Below are 22,795 nucleotides of genomic sequence, written 5' to 3'. Positions count from 1 at the left end.
CTTGGGCCAACGTGTCCATAGAATAGAATAGAATAGAATAGAATAGAATAGCAGAGTTGGAAGGGACCTTGGAGGTCTTCTAGTCCAACCCCCTGCCTAGGCAGGAAACCCTATACAGTTCAAGACAAATGGCTATCCAACATCTTCTTAAAGACTTCCAGTGTTGGGGCATTCACAACTTCTGGAGGCAAGTTGTTCCACTGATTAATTGTTTGTCTGGAAATTCCTCCTCAGTTCTAAGTTGCTTCTCTCCTTGATTAGTTTCCACCCATTGCTTCTTGTTCTACACTCAAGTGCTTTGGAGAATAGCTTTGCTCCCTCTTCTTTGTGGCAGCCCCTTCTCCTTGAGGGAGAAGAGCCTTTGGCACAGCTCCAGGTGGGAGGCAGCGGAATCAGAAGATGCCAGTGGTGGTCAGTAGATTTGGTGGGGGGGGGAGATGTTCAACAACATCACAGATTTTTTCCCCCTTAAATTCTAGAAATTCTACTTTGAAAGAGTGGAGTGAAGTGAAAAGTGGAATAAAGTGAAGTGAAGTGAAAAGTGGAGTGAAGGGAAGGGAAAAGTGGAGTGGGGTGGAGAGGAGTGCAGTTTGCTAAGCAGAAGCCAGGAAACCCTACAGAGGGCGTTTCCTGCGCCAGGGCGGGGCTGGATGACCTCCGAAGGACCTTGACTGAAACGTGGCCTCCATGAACCAGAGCCTCTCCCTCCTTGACTTTGGGGCAGTCATCCAGCCTCTCTCCCAGAAGAGCCAACTGAGGGAACGTCCCAAGATCCAGCATCCTCAATCAAAGCATCTCAGACGGCCTGGTGGGGCATCCAGAAGCCCACCTGAACAACTCAGGCGCAGAAGCAGCGGCTTCCCCTGGCACCTCCAGCTGGAGCCACAGGGCCCATCAGCCCTGGTCAACACACTCTAGAGAAGCCCCTTCGGCCAGAGGTGGACCTCTTTGGAGCTGCTGCAGTTGCAGCCCAGGGGTGCTTCCAAGAAGCCCCCGCCTGGAGCTTGGCTCGGCTCTGCCTAAGAGGCCCCTGGGACCGTGCAGGGGCTGGGACACCCCGGACGTGTTTCAAAGTTTCAAAGTTTAATAACATTTGCATGCTGTCCAATCCCGTAGGGATTTATACAAATAAATCAAAAGGAATAGAAGAAAGAAAAGATAGATTTAAAAACAACACACCATGCACTCCGTTCTAAGTGGGGCTGGACCGTATTTTGGGGTCAACAGCCCCAGGCCTGCCGGAACAGCCAGGTTTTAGTGGCCTTACGGAAGGCCGAGAGAGTGGGAAGGGTCCGGATCTCTGCGGGGAGATCATTCCACAGGGCCGGGGCAGCTACAGAGAAAGACCTCCCCGAGTAGTCCGCCAACCGGCACTGCCCGGTCGACGGTACCCGAAGGAGGCCCAGCCTGTGAGATCTTATAGGTCATTGGGAGGTATGTGGCAGGAGACGGTCCCGTGTGTCTGTGGGAAGAGCCCAGTCTGCTTTCTCTCTCTCCTTTCTCAAAAGAAAACGCAGGTTGATCTGAGTCACCCTCCGTGGCCTGTTGTGGGTAGAGAGGCATCCGGCCAAAGACAGCAGAAGTCCAGCTTGCCTCCTCCTTTCCTTTCCTGTCCCCATCCTCCTTTCTCTCCCTGCAAGCAGGCAGGAGGGGAGGCCACCGTCTCTCCCCTGGATGCTGTCCTACGAAAGGCAGAGCATTTGCTCTCCCCCCAGCCCTCAAAGGGCGCAGAAGGATGGGAGCTCCAAAGGAGGGGCTTTCAAATTTGGCGACTGAAAAGATGTCTTTGGGGCATCTGGGGCATCTTCCACTCGCCACAAGACGGTTGGGGAAATCTGGGGCTTCTTCTAGCCCCCCCAGTTTGAAAAACACGGCTCTAAACAGGAACGGCGTCTTCTTCGTTGTCATAAATGAGTTTCATAAATAAACGGAGAACCAGCCTCAAGGAACAAGGGCTGCTTTTTGAGTTGGGGGTGGGGTGGAGGAGGGGAGCCACTAGGAGTCTCTTCTCTGTGCAGTGGTTTTTGGGGAGATGAATGCAGGGATCTCTTGAGCTTTGGATCTGCCGGGATCCCTGTCAGGTGTTGCTGCAGCCACTGCAGAGGGGCTCCACTCTTGCCTCTTTCTCCTTGCACACCTAAGCAACATTTGCTGTTGTTACTGACACGTTGGATTTTTGCTTTCATGGAATCCGTCTGCAAGGATTGTTCTTGCATCTTTGGTTGTTGTTGTTCTTATACTTTATTCATTAAACATGAAGCTCAGCCAGCTGAACATTCAGAAATGCATCACAAATACCAGTGACTGGCGCTGATGGTTGATACGGGTTGCTCCCAACATCCTAGGTATCGCCCAAGATGTTGATGTTGTTGTTGTTGATTTAATGTTCAAATTGATTTACTGGGACTGGTAAAAACTTAATACTTCAAGTCCTAACCAAGGACCTAAGAACAGTTAAGATAACATCCGAAAATGTAGGCTTTTCTGCCTAAGATGGTTGATTGCTATTACTATTACTATTATTTATTCATTCATTCATTCATTAAACATGAAACTCAGCCAACTGAACATTCAAAAATGCATCACAAATATCAGTGACTGGTGCTAATGGTTGATATGGTTTGCTGCCAGCGTCCTAGGTGTCAACCAAGGACCTTCTTAAAATATAAGATGTTCCGAGTAGCGCAGTTTTTTGCAGTTCCGCTGGTGTTATTACAGGAAGCTGCAATTTGTGGATGTATCTTGTAAAATTCTTGGACATGGTGCCAAGTGCCCTGATGACAAGGGGTGTCACTGTTATTGTTGTTGTTGTTGTTGTGCTGCCCATCATCCCTAAAGTGCCTCTCTAAGGGCATCTTAAGAGCAGCTGAAGAACACGAAGGTTATTAGAGAAAAGTTCTCAGTCCTTTTCGGCCTCTTTGGGCAAAGATTCCTGTTCCTCTCTGCAGCCCCAGGCTTTGAATCGGCCTGCTACAAATTATATCCACTCCCTCCCCCCTCCCCATAACCGCCCCCCCCCCCAGACCCCACATGCTTCAGATAGTTTCCCCCCTTCCAACTCCTGCATCTGCCAAACCTTTGCAAATCCCAGATGCTGCGTCTGGAAATAATTTGGGCAGGGTGAGGGGAGCAAGTGGGACCGATATTCCTATCTTTGTTCCGATTGCAGAACTGGTGGGCTTTGGAGTAGAAATCCGCACAGACCCGCAACCACAGGCGCCTAGGATCATGGCAGAAGGAATCATTGCTGGAGGCCCCCCCGACTCCCTTCCGCCTTCTGAGGCTCCTTTGAAGTCCGGAGAATTTCGGGGAGGGGGAGTCCTGCTCCTGCTCTATATAGGGAACTCTCCCCCCACCCCCTGCACCCCCTTCTCTGCATAGAACCCCACTTTGATTTTAAGGTCCCTTTGCAGCCAGGGTGCACAAATGGGGCTCTGCCCAGGCTGGGTCAGGGGAGGCTGGTATTTACCCAGGGATGCCCATGAGGCAAAGCTGACACGTTTTCCCTTTTCTGCAGACGCCCCTGCCCCGAAGGCTAGGGAGGGGGCAGGGAGGGGGGGCAAACAGCAGAAAACAGGGCTTGAGCAGGGAGGGGTCTGGACTGGGTGACCTTCAGTCTATCGGACCCAGAGCCATGGAGAAGGGAGGGGCTGGGGGGCAGCGGAGGGACCTCGGAAGCACAGCGAATACTGAGAAAGCACCAGAGTTCCCATCATCCCCAGCCAGGGCTGTGATTGCCTTGGCAAGCCCTGCTCCCTTGGCATCCCGGTTGGTGAGCGGTTCCAACAGCCTTGGCAGCAGGTGGCTCTTCTGGCTGGTTCGGGCACAAAGAGGGTCCTTGTTCCACGGTTGGCCGAAGTCAAGAGCCTTTGCAGGAGGGGGAGAAAGAGGGAGGGAGGGAGGGGCCATCTGGAGCCATAACTATGCAGGGTAGGTTGAGCCCCCCCCCCACAAGAAAGTCCCCCCCCTTTCCTGGCTCTGTGCCACTGAGTGCTGCTGCCAATTTTCACACTTAGCAGATTAGCACTTTGGAGATTTGTGCAGATTAACACGTTGGTGATTCTCGTTTGGGCCTCGGCTCAGTTTTCCTTTCTCCTCCCCACTTCCCTGCCATTTACAGGTAGTCCTCAGATAACAGATTAACAGAGTCGGAAGGGATCTTGTAGGTCATCTAGTCCAACCCCTGCCCAAGCAGGAGACCCTACTACACCATCTCTGAGAGATGGCAGCCCAGTCTCTTCTTCAAAGCCCCCAGTGATGAAGCTCCCACAACTTCTGAAGGCAACTTCTGTTCCATGGGTTGATTGCTCTCCCTGTAAGGAAATCCCTCCTTATTTCCAGGTTGAATCTCTCCTTGATAGGTTTCCATCCATTCTTCCTTCTCTGGCCTTCAAAGGTGCTTTGGAGAATAGCTTGACCCCCTTCCTCCTCTCTGGGGCAGCCCCTCAAATACTGGAAGATGCTCTCCTGTCCCCTCTGGTCCTTCTCTTCCCTAGACCAGCCAGGCCCAGTTCCTGCAACCGTCCATCGTATGTTTGAGCCTCCAGTCCCCTCATCATCCTGGCTGCTCTTCTCTGCACTCTTTCTAGTGTCTCCACATCTTTTTTTATAGGGTGGGGACCAAAACTGGATGCAGGACTCTAGGTGTGGCTTTACTAACGCTTTGTAGAGTGGTATTAGCACCTCCCTCGGCCTTCATTCTATCCCTCTGTTAATGCAACAGATTTACAACAGTTCATATAGTGACTGTTCGACGCGTCAAACGCACTGAAAAAAATGACTTGTTGCCGTGACTGTTTATATGAAAAAAGTGACATGGTCTTTTTCACCCTTTCCACACACATCCCCAGGGTCACGTGATTTACATTTGGATGCTTGGCAACTGACTCGCATTTGTGACGGTTTGCAGTGTGGTCCAGGGGGTCACGTAATCCCCTTTTGCAACCTTCTGACCAACAATGTCAAAGGGGAGGGGGGGAAGCTGGATTCACTTAACAACCGTGTTACTAATTTAAGAACTGCAGGGATTTACTTAAGGAATCTGGCAAGAAAAGTCGATAAACAGGGGGGGGGGCCAAGCTCACTTCACAAATGTATTGCTTAGTGACATAAATTTGGGGCTCGATTGTGGTCATAGGTTGAGAGCTACCTGCACGGAGATTTGCAAGCTCCTCATTGTGTTTGTGTGTGTGTGTGTGTGTGCGCACAGCATCTCAATTGCTTGGTCCCCTCCCCCCTCCTCCCTCCCGTTCTCTTATTTGAGGCCGTTAATCACTTGCTCACAAAGGGCAGAAGAAGCTTCCCCCCCCCAAGGGAATGTGACCAGACAGGGAAGCAGGGAGAGATTCCTTCCTTCCTGCCCAGAAAAAGGCTGTTTGTGGATGGACTCCCAGGCTGATGGGGGGGGGGGGGCTGCAGCTGTTGTCCCCCCCCCAGCTGGCCCTTTCTGCCTGGGGCAGCTGCTTGGCCTTCTCCCATAGCCAGGCAGGGGGGCTGGGGGCTGGTTCCAGGGGCCAAGATGGGGAGGGGAACTGTGCCCCCTGTGGGGAGGGGAGGGGCTTCTCTGGGACAGAGCTTGGGGAGGGGGTCTTTCCCACTGGGCAGCCCTGGTGCTTCTCTGCTATTTCTTCCACCTTTTGAACCTTCTGTTCTGAAACGTCAGGAAGAAAAAGGCAGTTCTGGATCTAATTATTGACAGATTCCCTCCAAATTTTTTTGGGGGGGAGGAATGGGGGGCTTGGACAGAGTGCCAAGCTAGAGAAAGCCCATGTCTCTTGGTTGTCACAGGCACCCAACTCATGCTGCAAGGAGAGAAGTTGTGGTCCTCCTTCCACCTTCCTCAAAGCAGAAGAACGGAGGGAGGATAATGAATGGTGGGTGGATGGATGGATGGATGGATGGATGATGAATGGTGGATGGATAGTGGATGGATGGATGGATGGATGATGAATGGTGGATGGATGGATGGATGGATGATGGATGGATGGATGATGAATGGTGGATGGATGGTGGGTGGTGGATGGATGGATGGATGGATGGTGGGTGGTGGATGGATGGATGGATGATGAATGATGGATGGATGGATGGATGGATGATGAATGATGGATGGATGGATGGATGGATGGATGATGAATGATGGATGGATGGATGGATGGATGGATGGGTGATGGATGGATGGATGGATGGATGGATGGTGGATGGATGGATGATGGATGGATGGATGGATGGATGATGAATGGTGGATGGATGGTGGATGATTGATGGATGATGAATGATGGATATTAGATGGTGGAGGGATGGACAGGGAAGGGTCCTTTTATGTCCACTGAGAGCATCTGCACCAAAGACAAATTCCTTGTGTGTCCAATCACACTTGGCCAATAAAGAATTCTATTCTATTCTATTCTATTCCTGGAGCAGTGACAAAGCAGGGAGGCTTGGCTTCTTGCAGGGTCCCATTAATGTAAGGGGGTCCCTGGGGCAGAGCAGTCAGGGATCCTCCAGTCCTCCCAATGGCCAACAAATGCCCTCCCCCCCTTCCTGCAGAGGCCAGGACAGCTGTTGCCTGAAGCCCATCTTCCCCAGCCCCACATGTCTTTCGGGCAGCCTGGATTGCCAGCATGGCTCATCTGGGCACCTGATGGGTTGCGCCTGCTGGATTGTCCAGGGAGGGAAAGGCAGAGGAGTGGGGAGGGGGGCTCAAATGGTGACAGGAGGGGAGGGGGACCTTCCAGTGGGGGGGGGGGCTTTCGCTGCAGCTCTGCTCAAACCTGTTCTGTGGCCTGGATGGCTGGTGGTGGGTAAGAAGGGCAAAAGAGCTCATGTTACTAACTCCATTGGTTTTCCGTCAGCCAATAACGCAGTGCAGATGAATCAGCTCGCTCTTTTGTGTCAGATGCACAAGAGCTCCCTTGTCCTTCTGTGTGTGCGCGCGCGTGCACACACACACACACACACACTGCCCCAAGAACCTTGTGGACCAAATTTCCTTGAGGTCAGCTCTGGTGGGCAGGAGGTCCTAACCCTTTTGAGTTTCCAGCAACCTGGATTATCCCAAAGAAAGTTTTGGGGAGCCATTCTTGCAAAGTTTAGGCCTTGATTTCCCTGCAGACGGCCACCCCCCCCTACACACTCCCCCCCCCGCTCTCTCTCTCACACACATACACACTCCCCCCCCTCTCTCTCTCACACACACAGCTTCCCTTTCCCCGCTGAAGGTGGCCCTGTTTTTTGCAGCTTTCCTCCTCAGGCACTTCATGTGGAGTTACTGTCTGGTGCCTGGAGTTTCCTTCCCAAGTTATCCGCCTGGCGAATGTTTACTTCTTGCAGAGTCATAATTTATCTGGACTGATTCTTTGCCAAGCTGCAGTGAAGAATGGCAGAGCAGGAGGGCGGGGGGGGGGGTGTGGGGGCACGGAAAATGCTGCGCTTAATACTGGGAAGCGTCTAGAAGGGACGGATGGAGAATTTGCAGCAAACAGGACATTTGCTTCTCCAGTGTTCAGGAAAAGAAATTTCCAGGCAAACTTTCAATCTATGCATGGAGGGCAAAACAGTCCATCAGACTGAGTGGGATCATCATCCTCAGGATAATAAATCAGAATAGAGCTGGAAGGGACCTTGGAGGTCCTCCAGTCCAACCCCCTGCTCAGGGAGGAAGCCCTACGGCCTTTCAGACACGTGGGTGTCCAGTCTCTTCTGGAAAATGTCCAGTGATGAAGCATGGACATCTTCTGGAGGCAACTTCTGTTCTACTGGTTAATTGTCCTCACTGTCAGGAAATGTCTCCTTATTTCAAGGTTGCTCCTCTTCTTGAATAGTTTCCATCCATTGCTTCTTGTCCTGACTTCTGCGGCTTTGGAGAATTGGTTGCCCCCCCCCCTCCTCTCTGTGGCAGCCCCTCAATTACTGGAAGGCTGCTATCCTGTCTCCCCTGGTCCTTCTTTTCATTCAACTAGACATTCCCAGTTCCTGCAACCGTTCTTCGTATGTTTTAGTCTCCAGTCCCCTAATCCTCCTTGTTGCTCTTCTCTGCACTCTTTCTAGAGTCTCCACATCTTTTCTACATCGTGGTGACCAAAACTGAATGCCGTATTCCAGGTGTGGGCTTCCCAAGGCCTTATAAAGTGGTATTAACACTTCACATGATCTTGATTCTCTCCCTCTGTTGATGCAGCCTAGAACCGTGTTGGCTTTTTTGGCAGCTGCTGCACACGGCTGGCTCCTATTTAAATGGTTCTCCACTAGGACTCCAAGGTCCCTCTCACAGTTACTGCTATTGAGCAAGGTACCACCTATCCTGTACCTGTGCATTTAGTTTTTTCTTGCCTAAATGTAGAACCTTACTCTTTTCACCCATTGCTTCTTGTTCTGCCCTCAGTGCCTTGGAGAATAGTTTGACTCCCTCTTCTTTGTGGCAACCCCTGAGATATTGGAAGGCTGCTATCATGTCTCCCCTGGTCCTTCTTTTCATTAAACTAGACATCCCCAGTTCCTGCAACGGTTCATCCTATAGTTTAGCCTCCAGTCCCCTAATCCTCTTTGTTGCTCTTCTCTGCACTCTTTCTAGAATCCCATCTGGATGCAATATTCCAGATGTAGCCTCACCAAGGGCTTATAAAGTGGCATTAACATTTCATGTGGTCTTGATTCTATTCCTCTAGGCCAGTGTTTCTCAACCTTGGCTACTTGAAGTTGTCTGGACTTCAACTCCCAGAATTCCCCAGCCAGCGAATGCTGGCTGGGGAATTCTGGGAGTTGAAGTCCAGACATCTTCAAGTGGCCAAGGTTGAGAAACACTGCTCTAGGCTATTATTATGCAGGCCTAGAACTGTGTTGGCTTTTTTGGCAGCTGCTGCAGGAGGCAAACTTTCAATTTATACGCCTTCTTCTTCCACAGGAGGGCAAAACGGTCCATCAAACGGGGAGAGGCTGCAGCCAAACTTTTCAAACCTTAACTGATTCTTGGCAGACTTGGATACCATCACACATGCGTGTGCGTTCACACACACACAGACACACACACACGCAAACACATGCGCTTCTCCACTCAGCAGTTCCACTCCTCACAGCTTGTAAAAAGGCCCAGAGGAAGGTGCCAATGGAGGCGTTGCCCAGAGAGGCCAAGCGTTAAACCAGCCCAAGTGAACACAGAAGATTCCCCCCCCCCGCGAAAAGGTTGGAAGGCCCCTTTGCTGTGCTGAGGGAGGGGTTCTGCGGGATCTTGCCTCCCTGTGGATGAACGCTGGGAGCATAAAGAGCATAAAGGTGGGTCCTGGGATTTGCAGGGAGAGAACGGTGCCACAGTTGAACTTCTATCACTCACTTAAGAGCAACGTTTATCAAACTTGGCAACGTGAAGATAGGTGGATTAACTCTCACAATCCCCCCGGCCAGCATGCGTTAAGATGGAAGGACTTCAGTTCCCAGAATCCCCAGGCCAGCATCTTTAGGATGGGTGGACCAACTGCCAGAACTCCCCATGCTTTAAGACAGGAGGACCTCAGTTCCCAGAATCCCCAGCCCGCATGCTTTAAGATGGGTGGACTTGGATGGGGGGGTGGAAGAGCTGCAGTGAACATGGGGCATCAGCCAGCCACATTTGAACCCTGATGGGACACGCTTGGTGTGGTGGAACCCAGTGTCAGGGCAGGAGGGGGACTCAGAAGATCTCCCCCACCCACCCCCGCATCCCCATGAGTTTGATTTCCAGGGTTTTGTTCCTGCATTTCCCCTGCTCCGAAGGAAAACAGCCCTGGGGCTCTACGATGACCCCTTGGCTGCCCCTCTGTGTCCGTGAGCCTCTGACCAGGCAGGCTCTGCAAGACAAGGGGGGGGGGCGTCTTCCCATTAGAAATGAGGTGTGGGAAGTGACATCGGAGTGACCTCAAGTGGGCAACTGTCCCCCATGGTTCCATTGGTTGATGAAGGCTATTCTGGGAGGCCCAATCTGAGTCCAGAATGAAGGAGTTTGAAAGGACCTTAGAGGCTTCATCATCAGAACAGAGTTGGAAGGGACCTTGGAGGTCTTCTAGTCTAAAGGGAGGGGATCCTATGCCATTTCAGACAAGTGGCTGTCCAGTCTCTTCTTCAAAACCTCCAGTGATGGAGCTCCTACAACTTCTGGTGGCAAGTTGTCCTCACTGTCAGGAAATTTCTCCTCAGTTCTAAGTTGCTTCTCTCCTTGATTAGTTTCCACCCATTGCTTCTTGTTCTGCCCTCAGGTGCCTTGGAGAATAGCTTGACTCCCTCTTCTTTGGGGAAGCCCCTGAGATATTGGAAGACTGATATCATGTCTCCCCTAGTCCTTCTTTTCATCAAACTAGACATGCCCAGTTCCTGCAACCGTTCTTCATATGTTTTAGCCTCCAGTCCCCTAATCCTCGTTGTTGCTCTTCTCTGCACCCTTTCCAGAGTCTCCAAATCTTTTCTACATCATGGCGGCCAAAACTGAATGCAAATATTCCAAGTGTGGCCTTCCCAAGGCTTTAGAAAGCGGTATTAATACTTCACGTGATCTTGAGTCTGTTTATACAACCAAGGATCATATTAGCCTTTTTGGCTGCTGCCAAAAAAAAAGGGGGGGGGTCTTCTAATCCAACCCCCTGCTCAAGCAGTACACAGGCACACACAACAACATAAAGGTTACCCATCACTGTCCTCTATCATTCCAGACAAATGGCTGCCCAATCTTGGAAGCCTCCAGGGATGAAGCACCCACAACTTCTGAAGGCAACTTCTGTTCCTCTGATTTAATAGCAGAATAACGGAGTTGGGAGGGACCTTGGAGGTCTTCTAGACCAACCCCCTGCTTGAGCAGGAGGCCCTATTCCATTCCGGACAAATGACTCTCCGGTCTCTTCTTAAAAACCTCCAGTGTTGGATCATTCACAACTTCTGAAGGCAAAATGTTCCTCTGATTTAATAGCAGAATAAGGGAGTTGGGGGGGACCTTAGAGGTCTTCTAGTCCAACCCCCTGCTCAAGAAGGAGACCGTATTCCGTTCTGGACAAACAGCTGTCTAATCACTTCTTTAAAACCTCCTGAATGCACAGCTGCATTCAGACAGACCCTCTGCCCACCCTTGGAACCTCATCCAGGATGAACAGAGGGCAGCCCTGCACAGCTCTTGGCCTCCCCAGGAAAAAGGGGTCAGCCCCCCCTCCCTTTCCCCACACCATTGAGGGGCACAAGATGGCCAGGAGATGCCAGCCCCCCGTCTTCCAGGCTGACTTTCCTCCCTGTTGCAGAAGGGAGTGGCCAGGACTGTCCCCAAATGGTTTCCTTCCTCTTCTGCAAAATCTGCGCGCGCGCGCACACACACACACACACACACACAGAGACAGACAGAGCACTTCTTGGGAACTCTGAGGATTTCCCCTTCCCCAAGGGGCCTCAGGAAGCAAAGATTATATGTCACCCTGATAACGGTGGGCGAGACTTCCTGATTCTATGGAAGCCTCTTGTTTTCTTCCAGGGAAGGACCTGCTGACCTTCTCAGAAGCCCCCCAGGGAACTCTGCCTTCTGCTGAATCCAGAGGCACAAAATCCTTTCCCCAAATGATGGAAGCGAAGCATTCTGAGCAGGGTGTGTGTGTGTGTGTCAGGATCCAGAAGGTCTTTTATTTTATTTATTTTTTAATTTTTATTTTATCAATTTCATATATACATTCACAATTATCATAACTGTTATTAATAATATGTATTTATAACAATTTTTTCCCTACAGTTGACAATATACTTGAAGATTGCTTTCTTACCATCCCATAGATCCATCTTATCTTACAACGGTCCTACTTCTTCTTCCCTCCCTCCCTCTTTCCTTCCCTCGTTTCTTCTCTCCTACTCCCCTTCCTTCCCTCCTTCCTTCCCTCCCTCCTTCCCCCTTCCCTCCTTCCTTCCTTTCTTTTCTCCTTCTCTCCTTCCTTTCCCCCTTCCTTCCCTCCTTCCTTCCCTCCCTCCTTCCCCCTTCCCTCCTTCCCCCTTTCCCCCTTCTCTCCTTCCCTCCTTCCTTCCTTCCTTCCCTCCTTTCTTCTCTCCTTCTCTCCTTCCTTTCCCCCTTCCTTTCCTCCTCCAGAAGGTCTTTTAATAAAACCCTTGTAGAGTCCCTGCTTTCTAAAGCCTCAGTAAGGCCACACCTGGAGTCCGGCATCCAGTTTTGGTCCCCACGTTACAAAAAGATATTGAGAGTTTGGACAAAGTGCAGAGAAGAGCAACTAGGATATTTAAAGGCCTGGAGACTCCAACCTAGGATGATGAAGAGTTGCAGGATTTGGGTTTGGCTGCTCTAGAGAAAAGAAGGGCCAGGGGGGACGTGATAGCAGCCTTCCAATACTATCTCAGTGGCTGCCACAAAGGAGAGGGAGTCGGGCTATTCTCCAATAGGCAGGAGAAGAAGCAATGAATGGAAACTAACCAGGGAGAGAAGCAACCTAGAACCAAGGGGGAACGTCCTAACAGTGAGGACAATTAACCAGTGGAACTGATTGCCACCAGAAGTTGTGGATGGTCCACCACTGGAGGTTTTTAAGAAGAGATTGGGCATATGTCTCCTACCTGAGCAGGGGTTGGACTAGAAGACCTCCAAGGTCCCTCCCAGCTCTTTTTTGATTGACTGGTTGTTGTGCCAAGCAGGGGTCCCACTCAGGCAGGGGTTGGAGGCTGGATTGTCCATCTTCAGAAGAGCAGAGTTGGAAGGGACCTCAGAGGCCTTCTAGTCCAGCCCACTGTTCACGCAGGAGACCCTCCACCATTCCAGACAAGTGACTGTCCAGTCTCTTCTTGAAAACCTCCAGCGATGGAGCACCCACAACTTCTAGTGGCAAGCTGTTCCATTGGCTAATTGTCCTGACTGTCAGGAAAGTTCAGCTGCTTGATTTCCTCCTCGCCCTCTGTGGATGGCAGCCTCTTCAACCCTCCTGTGCAAACAGAAGCCGGCTAGGAGCAATGGAGGCGGGGCAGACTTCTGCAGGGGTCTTTGCCTGGGGGGGGGGGGGCGGGTTCAAGGGGGCCTGAAGAGAGCAGCCAGACAAGCCTCAGTTGTGGGGAGCAGCAGGGCAGGGGAGGCGGGCGAGGGGGACCCAGTTTGCAAAGCCTGTGTGGCCCCACATCCCTCGCCTCGAGTCTCAGAGGGAAAGTGAGGCTGGGGGGAGCAGGTCCTCTGCCCAGAACCCCCCCCCCCATTATTCATGGGGAAGGGGCCAGAAGCCCCTGCAGCACCAGCCTTGGGCAGAATTGGGGGAGCTTTGAAAAAAAGGGAGCAGGAACCTGGCAGAGGTGTTTGAACCTTGTCAGTGAGATAGGAATTGTTGGGTCTCTTTCTCCAGGATTAGAACCCACAGCCGGAGAGGAGGAGGGTGTCCAATGGGCAAACATTTTGGGCAGGCAGGCACTGCTCCTGGGGAGATATTGGGGGGCGGGGGGGTTGAGGAATCAGGGGGGGCCTTGGAAATTGGAGAGACACGGGGGAAATTTGTTTTCTTGGCTAGAAAAACAAAAAAGAATGAAGTTACAAACACACAACAACAACAACACAAACACACACACCGCCTTGAGCCTGGTTTCCAGAAAGCTTGTTAGAGGCCTGGCTGTGTCATGGAGCCCTTCAGGCAGGGAAGAACTCACGTTCCTTTGGTTTCCAGTGTTTAGATTTCCTAGGGCTGCATTGTAACATCAGAAGTTTTCCATTGTCGTTTGATTTTGCAATGAGCAATACTGCGTTGATTTCGTTTATTTTTCTTTTCCATCTGATTCACCCGCGTTTTGATTTTGGGGAAATGTATATACTACTCAGAATTGGATAACTGGGCAGGCTGGAAACCCTGTAAAATCAGTGTTTCTCAACCTTGGCAACTTGAAGATGTCCGGACTTCAACTCCCAGAATTCCCCAGCCAGCGAATGCTGGCTGGGGAATTCTGGGAGTTAAAGTCCGGACATCTTCAAGTTGCCAAGGTTGAGAAACACTGTGCTATTGTAACATTCATTTTCTTAACTTGTTTAACTTTATAATAGCTTATTTTCATATTTAACTTCTAACCATTAATAAACTAACTCCCATATATTACAGTAATCAGATTCTTTCGCTGGCTGGGGAATTCTGGGAGTTGAAGTCCAGACATCTTCAAGTAGCCAAGGTTGAGAAACACTGCTGTAAATAAATAAAATAAAAAAATCAGAAGGTATTGCCACAGTTTGGCAATATTTCTACCCTAGAATGGATTTTCCACTAACTCTTGGCATTTTTCCCCCCCTTAAATGCATGTATTATTTGTTTTGTCTGTTTAAATTTGTCAGCTGCCCAGCTCCATTGGCTGACGTGCCACGTGCAAAATTTAAAATAAAGTAATCCATAGAGTCGTTGCGATTAGCAAGGGGAACAACCCTCCACAAGATCCTCTGGGTGGACCATCAACATTTTCAGCTAAGAAATCAAAGGAAGGCGCTTCTGGGTGGTGTTTGGCTGTAGGGCGGAGTTTCTTCACCTTGGTCCCCTTTAAGATGTGTGGACTTCAACTCCCAGAATCCCCCAGCTCAGCCTGCTGCCTGGGGAATCCTGGGAGTTGGTCCACCCTCCTTAAAGCTGCCAAGGTTGAGGAAATCTTTGGGTCTCCGCCTTCCCCTCTCCAGCAGCAGGCGAGCTTTGAGGCCCAGCAAGCCATGAAGCTGGGATCTTGTTGGTACAAAAATGGCTACTTTATATTATTATATAAAACAATAAAAAGTTGAGGTTTGATGCTCTTATCTTATTCTACTGCACCAAAAGGAATCGGAAGTCAGGGTGTTTTCTTTGTTTTTTCCCCTTTGCTCTACATTTTTCTTTTTCCCTTTTCTTATTTTTCCATTATTTTCTTTTGCATTTCCGTGCTTTATATTGCATTTGGATAAACTAATAAATATTTTGACTTACAAAGAATGAACATAAAAAAGAGCAGGGAATCAGTCAAGGGGATCCATTGATCTCCGGAGCACAGCTGGTCCAATCACATCTGCGGCCTGCCTAGCAAGCATGAGGAGGAAGAGGAGGAGGAGGAGGAGGAGGAGGAGGAGGAGGAGGAGGAGGAGGAGGAGGAAGGACTGTGGGGTCCTTGGTGCTCTCTGAGCTTGGCTGTTTTCGTGCAGATGTTTCGTGACCCAGCTAATCAACGTCATCAGTGATAGAAAGGACTGAGGTTTGTGGAGAGGGGCAGGAGGGCCCATGTGGCAGGGATCTCCAAACTTTGCAACTTTAAGACTTGTGGACACCAAGTCCCAGAATCCCCAGCCAGCACTCCAATTCCCAGAATTCACGCTGGCTGGGAAATTCTGGGAGTCAAAGTCCACAAGTCTTAAAAGATCCTAACATTGGAGGCCCCTGCCGGACGGGATTGGTGCCCTTGGAGAAATGGAACCGTGCTGATGGAGAAGCAGAGGTGCCACCTTGTCTCTCTGCCCAAGGCCAACCACTGGAGAGGCTGCCAGCCCTTCCTTGAACTCATACGGGCTCCTCTGCCCAACCGCTTGTGGGTCAAGGGCTGGGAAGCCTGCTAGAGGACAGTGTAAAGAGGGGGGGGGGAGAATAAGGATGGAGGGAAAGGAGGAGGCTCACATCTGGTTAGGGGAAGGGGGTTCCCGGGGGCTGGAGGTGCCCTTCCCGGTCCGTGTTCCCAGCTAAACACGGCCACATTGCCAAGGGTTTACGGGCAGAGGCGTGTGTGATCATGTGGACAGAATTTCTTTCTGGGGGATCCAATCTGAGTTGTTCAACAGGACCAAAGCTTCATTTTTCCAAGCTTCCTGGCTCCTGTTGGAGCCCGTGCTCCCCCCCCCTCTCTCTCCAGAGTATGCGCCCTGGGCTGAGCTACGCATTGCATTTATATGGTTATGTGGTTTATAAGAGAACAAGAATTAACAACTTAATAGCTGGCCATCCTAAGTAACCACTCAAAACCACACACAACCAGGAACCATCAGGCAGAGGGGAGTCAACCGATTCTCCAAAACAGGATAAGAAACAAGGGAAGGAAATTAACCAAGGAGGGAAGGAGAATCTTCGCTTTTCCCGCTTAGAGATAGGTGATACTATAATACTTTAAGGACGCATTGTTTATTTGATAGATAATTATGAATTCAAGGAAACAAGGATTGTTACAAATGAAAGAATATCAATGGTAATTTGAACACATAATGCTCAATGGCAGTGAAACATTCAGCTATGTTTAATACAAAACCAGTGATGTTAATCCTAAATTTAAGAATTGATGCGCAAAAACCTGTAACCAAACGACATGCTTGATGAAATGGAGGAAAGTTGTTCTTTTTTGTTCTGCTCTTGCTTCGGTTTGTATGTGTTGTTTTGTTTAAAAAGAATAAACAAATATATGGAGCTCGGAGAGGGCAAACAACCATATATATATGGGGAGTCAACCGATTCTCCAAAACAGGATAAGAAACAAGGGAAGGAAACTTTAATCAAGGAGAGAAGCAACCGAGAATTGAGGAGGAATTTCATGACAGTGAGGACAATCAATCAGTGGAACAGAAATTGCCTCCAGCAATTATGGGTGCTCCTTCACTGGAGGCTTTTTAGAAGAAATTGGACGACTGTTTTGTCTGGAAAGGTACAGGGTCTCCTGCTTGAGTAGAGGCTGGGACCAGAAGGTCCCTTCCAACTCTCTTATTCTGTTGTTCTGGTAGATTGTGAGTGATGATCCAACACTGGAGGTTTTAAGAAGAGACTGGACAGTCATTTGTCTGGAATGGTAGAGGGCCGTGATGGGGAAGCTATAGCAATAGCAATAGCAATAGCTATTGCTATTGCAATAGCTTCATAGCAATAGCTTCATAGGGCTTTCAGCCCTCTCTAAGCGGTTTACAGAGTCAGCATATCGCCCCCACAGTCTGGGTCCTCATTTCACCCACCTTGGAAGGATGGAAGGCTGAGTCAACCTTGAGCCGGTGAGATTTGAACCGCCGAACTGCAAATAACAGTCAGCTGAAGTGGCCTGCAGTGCTGCACCCTAATCACTGCGCCACCTCGGCTCTTTTTAATATAGATATAGAGATAGATAGATAGATAGATAGATAGATAGATAGATAGATAGATAGATAGATAGATAGATAGATAGATAGATAGATATGGATAGATATATAGATATAGATATAGATATATAGATATAGATATAGAAATAAGTAGCAATAGCAATCGCAGTTAGACTTCTATACCGCTTCATAGGGCTTTCAGCCCTCTCTAAGCGGTTTACAGAGTCAGCATATCACCCCCACAGTCTGGGTCCTCATTTCACCCACCTCGGAAGGAAGGAAGGCTGAGTCAACCTTGAGCCGGTGAGATTTGAACCGCCGAACTGCAAATAACAGTCAGCTGAAGTGGCCTGCAGTGCTGCACCCTAATCACTGCGCCACCTCGGCTCTTTTTAATATAGATATAGAGATAGATAGATAGATAGATAGATAGATAGATAGATAGATAGATAGATAGATAGATAGATAGATAGATATGGATAGATATATATAGATATAGATATATAGATATAGATATAGAAATAAGTAGCAATAGCAATCGCAGTTAGACTTATATACCGCTTCGTAGGGCTTTCAGCCCTCTCTAAGCGGTTTACAGAGTCAGCATATCGCCCCCAACAACAATCCAGGTCCTCATTTCACCCACCTCGGAAGGATGGAAGGCTGAGTCAACCTTGAGCCGGTGAGATTTGAACAGCCGAACTGCAGATAACAGTCAGCTGAAGTGGCCTGCAGTACTGCACCCTAACCACTGCGCCATCTCGGCACATGGGCCACGGGTGGCACACGGAGCCCTCTCTGAGGGCATGCAAGCTTTCACCCAGGTCACCTCCACCACACATGCATGCGTGCCTTCCGCCAGCCAGCTAATTTTTGGATCTCTGCCAGGAGATGTATGGACATGCGCGGGGGACGGGGGAAGCACAGGGGGTGCACCCCCCCGCTCCTGCTCCATTTTTGGTGCCAGGAGGCTTTAGGGAGGAAAACCTATGGAGCCTGGAGAGGGCGAACAACCAGCCTCCCTGAAGTTCTGGAAGTCTGGGAACCGGCCTGTTTTCAGCCTCTGGAGGCCCTCCGGAGCCCAGGCTGCCTTCACCCTCCCAGAGGCTCAATAAAAGCCCCCAGAGCCTGGGAAGGCCCTGGGATGGTGCAGTAGGCTGAGTAGGCCTTGCAGGGGGGGGGGTCATGCATGTATGTGTGTGGGGGGGAGGTCACATGTGCATGCCCAGGGGGCCGGGCACATTGCATTGTGGGTGCATGCACGATTTTCGGCACAGGAGGACAAAAAAGTTATCCATCATTGGTATAGGGTCTCCTGCTTGAGCAGAGGGTGGGACTAAAAGACCTCCAAGGTCCCTTCTAACTCATCACCTCTCCTCTCCCCTTCCCTTCCAAATGCAACAGATAGAAGAGCCAGGGCACACATATTCCAGAGAAAGAGGAGGGGGGGAGTTCCCTGAGGATGGGCTCCGATACGAGCCTGGAAGCTTGACGTAATAACCCCAATAATCCACCCAGATCGGACCCTGTAACGTCATCCTGGGAGAGGTAGATTCACCTTCATTTGCTCCTCGTTCCCCTCCAGGTCCTTCGGCTCTGCGGCTGTCCCGCCCAGGACGATGGTCTTTTGCAGAGGCTCACCGTTCCAGCCATCCTGAGGAACATGTAGGAAGAAGGGATCTCATGATGGTGAGTCATCCGTGAATCTGGTTCTAAGGCGGTTGAGAGGAGCCTTAAGCCGGATGGAACCCGAGTCTTCTCCAGAGAAGCCCAGAAAAGTTGCCTTGCTCTGAGCTCCCTTCTCACGCTTCTCATGTTCCCCTGGAAGGTGGCTTGCTCTTAACCTTGGCAGAGACGTCCCAAGAGGCCCTGTTGATCCAAATTATTGATCGCATGACATGAACCTTCTTAAGAAGAATGTTTCATTTTGCTACTTGGTGATAGGTAATACAGTCATATCACTTGTGGGTTGCTCTTACCTTTCCTACCGGTACGCTGCTCGTGGTCCGTTCGTGCGTGCGCCGGACGTGTGCTTTGCATGCCCCTGATGTGCCGTATCTCCCGACCAATACCGGTATGGCCATACTAGGCCGTACCGGCTGGAACCCACCACTGAGTCATATTGAATAAACCCAGGTATTAGGTCATATCTCAAGTTATGCTTGCTTAGACCAGGAGACCCCAAACGTGGCAACTTTAAGCTTTGTGGACTTCAACTCCCAGAATTCCTCAGTTGGCTGGCTGAGGGATTCTGGGAGTTGAAGTCCACGGTGTTTAAATTTTGGAGGCCTCTGCTCCAGTTGCCTGAGGGATTCTGGGAACTGAAGCCCACAAATTTGCCCATTTGACTACTGCTGGCTTGGATACTTCAGGCAATTGGCTTTTTGCCATAGATGAGCTTCACAACATGGACTTTGTTGCTCTTTGGGTTAAGCTCCCTTCTGCTGGACCGGTGGCCCATTTCAAAGAATCCCTAATGAACGGCAGGTGACCTGCAGGAGCTTCGCACGGTGAGAGTTCACAGCGTCTCTCTGCCAAGTTGAATGCGCGCTTGTCATTTCTGCGCAACTGTTCATTGTCGTTTCAAAAGAAGAAAGCATAAATATTTATTCATTTCCTGCACATTTACAAAACCCTCCGCCTCTTCTTCTGTGAAACTCTGGGTGGTTCCCATGAATTCCAATAACAAAAAAATAAAAAAGAAACCGTAGAAGTAAAAGCAATTAAAGAGTTGAAATAATTAAAACCGATTAACCAGAAATATGAAAGACGACGGGGCAATGCCCACCCACAGCTTAGGGACAATGTGTTCGTTCCACACCCCCATGGGGTCCCCAAGTCTGATGCTTTGGGGCCAGTCTAACCGAAGAGGAGATGATGGGCCCAAGGGGAAGAGGGCACATGTGCCATGGCAGAAAGGGGCCTCTTCCTGGACACATAACGTGCCCCTCCAATACGATGGGTAGAAAAAGCCCCTCAAATAACCCTCTTAAGGCTTCATAGGTGACAATCAATAGCTTGAATTGGACACAGAAGCAAACAATCAATAGGATAACGGGAGGCTTTGCATTAAGTGTGTGCTCTGATCTGGGCTTCCCCAGTGGCACCGAAGCCCCGTCCTCCTCCCGAGAAACCCCTTTGATTTAATTTGCAGTGAATTCCTCTCCAGCAAAGTCTTTCAATATAGCTCACAATTAGACAGCTCACAATTACCTGCCTTGATCAGACTTGGGGAGTGGCCAGGCCGATATGTGCACTACTTGGCAAGGATGCGGGAATAGAACTACTGTATTTTTTGGAGTATAAGACGCACTGAAGTATAAGACGCACCAAGGTTTGGAAGAAGCGTTTTTTTTAAAAAAAGTAAGTAGGTAGATAGAGGGATAGAGAGGGAGAGAAAGAGAGAGAAATACAGTAGGTAGGTAGGGAGAGAGAGTAGGTAGATAGGTAGAGAGAGGGAGAGTAGGTAGATAGGTAGGTGGGTAGGTAGAGGGAGAGAGAGAAATACAGTAGGTATGTAGGGAAAGAGAGTACTAGGTATGTAGGTAGATGGAGGGAGAGAGAGAGAGAAAGAGATCCCTCTATCTACCTACCTATGGAGGCTTATAGAATGCTGCTGAGGGGTGGGGTTGGGGGAACGGCCCATTTTTTGCTCATTTCTGCCCTCTCCAGCCCCCCAGGAGCTCTCTGAAAGCCTCCATAAGGGTATGCACGGCCATTTTGGTGAAGGGGGGGCTTTGGGAGGCAAAAAAACCGCAGCATTCGATGTATAAGAAGCACCCAGATTTTCAACCTCTTTTTGAGGGAAAAGGGTGCGTCTTATACTCCGAAAAATACGGCAATGGTCTCCTGCAAACTCCACTCCCCTTCCGCTCTTCTTTTATTTCCTCTGGGAGGGGCCATTCACCGTCCACCTGTGGCCTTCCTCCCAAATCGACCCCTGTTCCCTTCGTTTGGCAGATCTTCACATGCGCACACTGGGAACCTGTTCTTCTGTCTCACTGATCTCCGATTCTGAAGGCAGCTGATAACTGGCACATGGCCCTGTCCCCCTCTCTGCCTCCAACGCAGAGCCCTCCTCAGAGCCTTCCCCAGGCTCCAGGACTGGCCCAGGTTCCTCCCCAACCCTCCTCACTGTCCGAATCTGCAGCTTGCTCTGCTGGCGGGCTACAACAGTATGAGGGGTGCTGGTCTTGCACCCCAAGACTGTGTGGCAGCACAGGAGATACTGGCAGAACGAAAGGAAGAATGGGGTGAAATACATGGCAACCCTTACTAGAAAATATTGTTTCCCAGTAGCGGAAAAAAATGTTGCTGAAATAAGACAGATCAGCAGGAGAAAATCCAAAATATACCTCCAAATCAACCATGGAGTATTTATCGAAAGTAAGGGTTTTAAAAGGCTGTTAGAAGGGCCTTCACGATCCTTCACAGACATGAAAACACCGGGAAACGTCTCAATTATGGGTGCCTGCAAAGAGAGCCAAGAATATTTGTGAGTTAGAAGAATCCTGGGAGGGAGAGTAGGGGAGGAAAAATTCCACTAGCATGAATAAGAGGGCCTTTATAGCTATGGTAAATATGGGAAGCTCTGATTTCCGCCAAAAAATAGATAATAACAAAGATCCAGATTTCTGCACCTGCCATGCTCCCCGTTTTCAGGCTCTGCATCTCCCTGTTTCCAGGCTCTGAGTTCATTCACACGTGCAGAAAGACCCTCGGTGCAACGTTTTACTCTGCAGAAATGGTTATGCTGGCTTGTACAGTTAGGGATTCTTTGACAGAGAGGCGCCTAAATGTTTGCATGTCCCACCTCACCCCGAAGGCTGCTGTGGGGAGAAGCAGGGAACACAAAGATCCTGCACACACACACACACCGATGCTGCCTCCTCTCGCAGAAGACCTTGAGTCAGTTTCAAGTTTCCAAAACCAGAATCAGGTCTCCAGTGTTTCCCCTCTCCAAGCCCCTCACTTTTCCTGCCCCCCACCGTCCTCCCACTTCAGGAGCCAGCCAGCCCCCCCCCCCCTCCCAACCCAGACCTGCCTGAGACAGGCTTCCCTTTGATTCTTCCCTCTCCCCCCCCCCCCAATGCTTCGCACCCTCCTTCTCTGGCACTGCACCTTCAGCATCTGGGTTTGATTAAACAAACACGGACACCCTAATTGAGGCGGGCGGGGTGGTGGTGAGGGGAACGCGAGCCCCCGGCCAAGGGAAACGCACCTGAGGGAGTCTGCTCTTACGCTTCTGCCTGCCAGCCCAGCCCCAAAGACGGCCCCTTGGATTTGGGGCGGTGGGCTTGGAGGCTGCCTCTTTGGCGCTGGTTCTGCTGACAGGGGAAGGGGTCCTGCCAGCTGCCAGCTGTACCCTGGCGAAGGCTGTTCGATGCTGCAGCCAGATGCTCAGCGGGAGCAGCACAGAGGAGCCTGCACAGAAAAGGAGGGGGGAGATTCAAATTCGGGGGGGGGGGGTTGATTGGCTCTTGTCTTCTCCGGATGCCTGTTTCAGTCTTGTTATTTTTCCTGCTTTCTCTCTCTCTTTGTCGGAGGGCAAATTTGCAAGCTAAACTCCCACAATGCAGGTGGGGAGGTGGGGTTGGGACCCTCCCCAGATTTGCCGAAGGATGGCCTGGGGTACCCCGGGATGAGCTCATGATTTTATCTCATTGTTTCTATGCGGGCGGACCTTGACTTACGACTGAGAAAAAAAAAAATGTTACTAAGCAAGGCTGTGGTAAAGTGAGTTTTGCCCCATCACACAACCTTTCTTGCTACGGTTGT

At 50.2% G+C, this 22,795-nt stretch overlaps 1 protein-coding gene across 1 annotated transcript in view; it reads left to right on the top strand.

The window, feature by feature from the left end:
* Positions 1-22,795, top strand: part of IL11RA (interleukin 11 receptor subunit alpha) — a 115,039-nt gene that overhangs the window by 28,922 nt on the left and 63,322 nt on the right. The window contains exon 2 of the mRNA XM_032213560.1: positions 18,603-18,706. Coding sequence (XP_032069451.1) covers positions 18,701-18,706 — 6 coding nt within the window. The 5' untranslated portion in view covers positions 18,603-18,700. The remainder of the gene's footprint in view (positions 1-18,602; positions 18,707-22,795) is intronic.

The sequence above is a fragment of the Thamnophis elegans genome, chromosome 3 (assembly GCF_009769535.1).
Source record: "Thamnophis elegans isolate rThaEle1 chromosome 3, rThaEle1.pri, whole genome shotgun sequence".
NCBI classification, from domain to species: Eukaryota; Metazoa; Chordata; class Lepidosauria; order Squamata; family Colubridae; genus Thamnophis; species Thamnophis elegans.
Note: the sequence above shows the minus strand (reverse complement) of the source record. Positions and strands in the feature narration are given on the sequence as shown.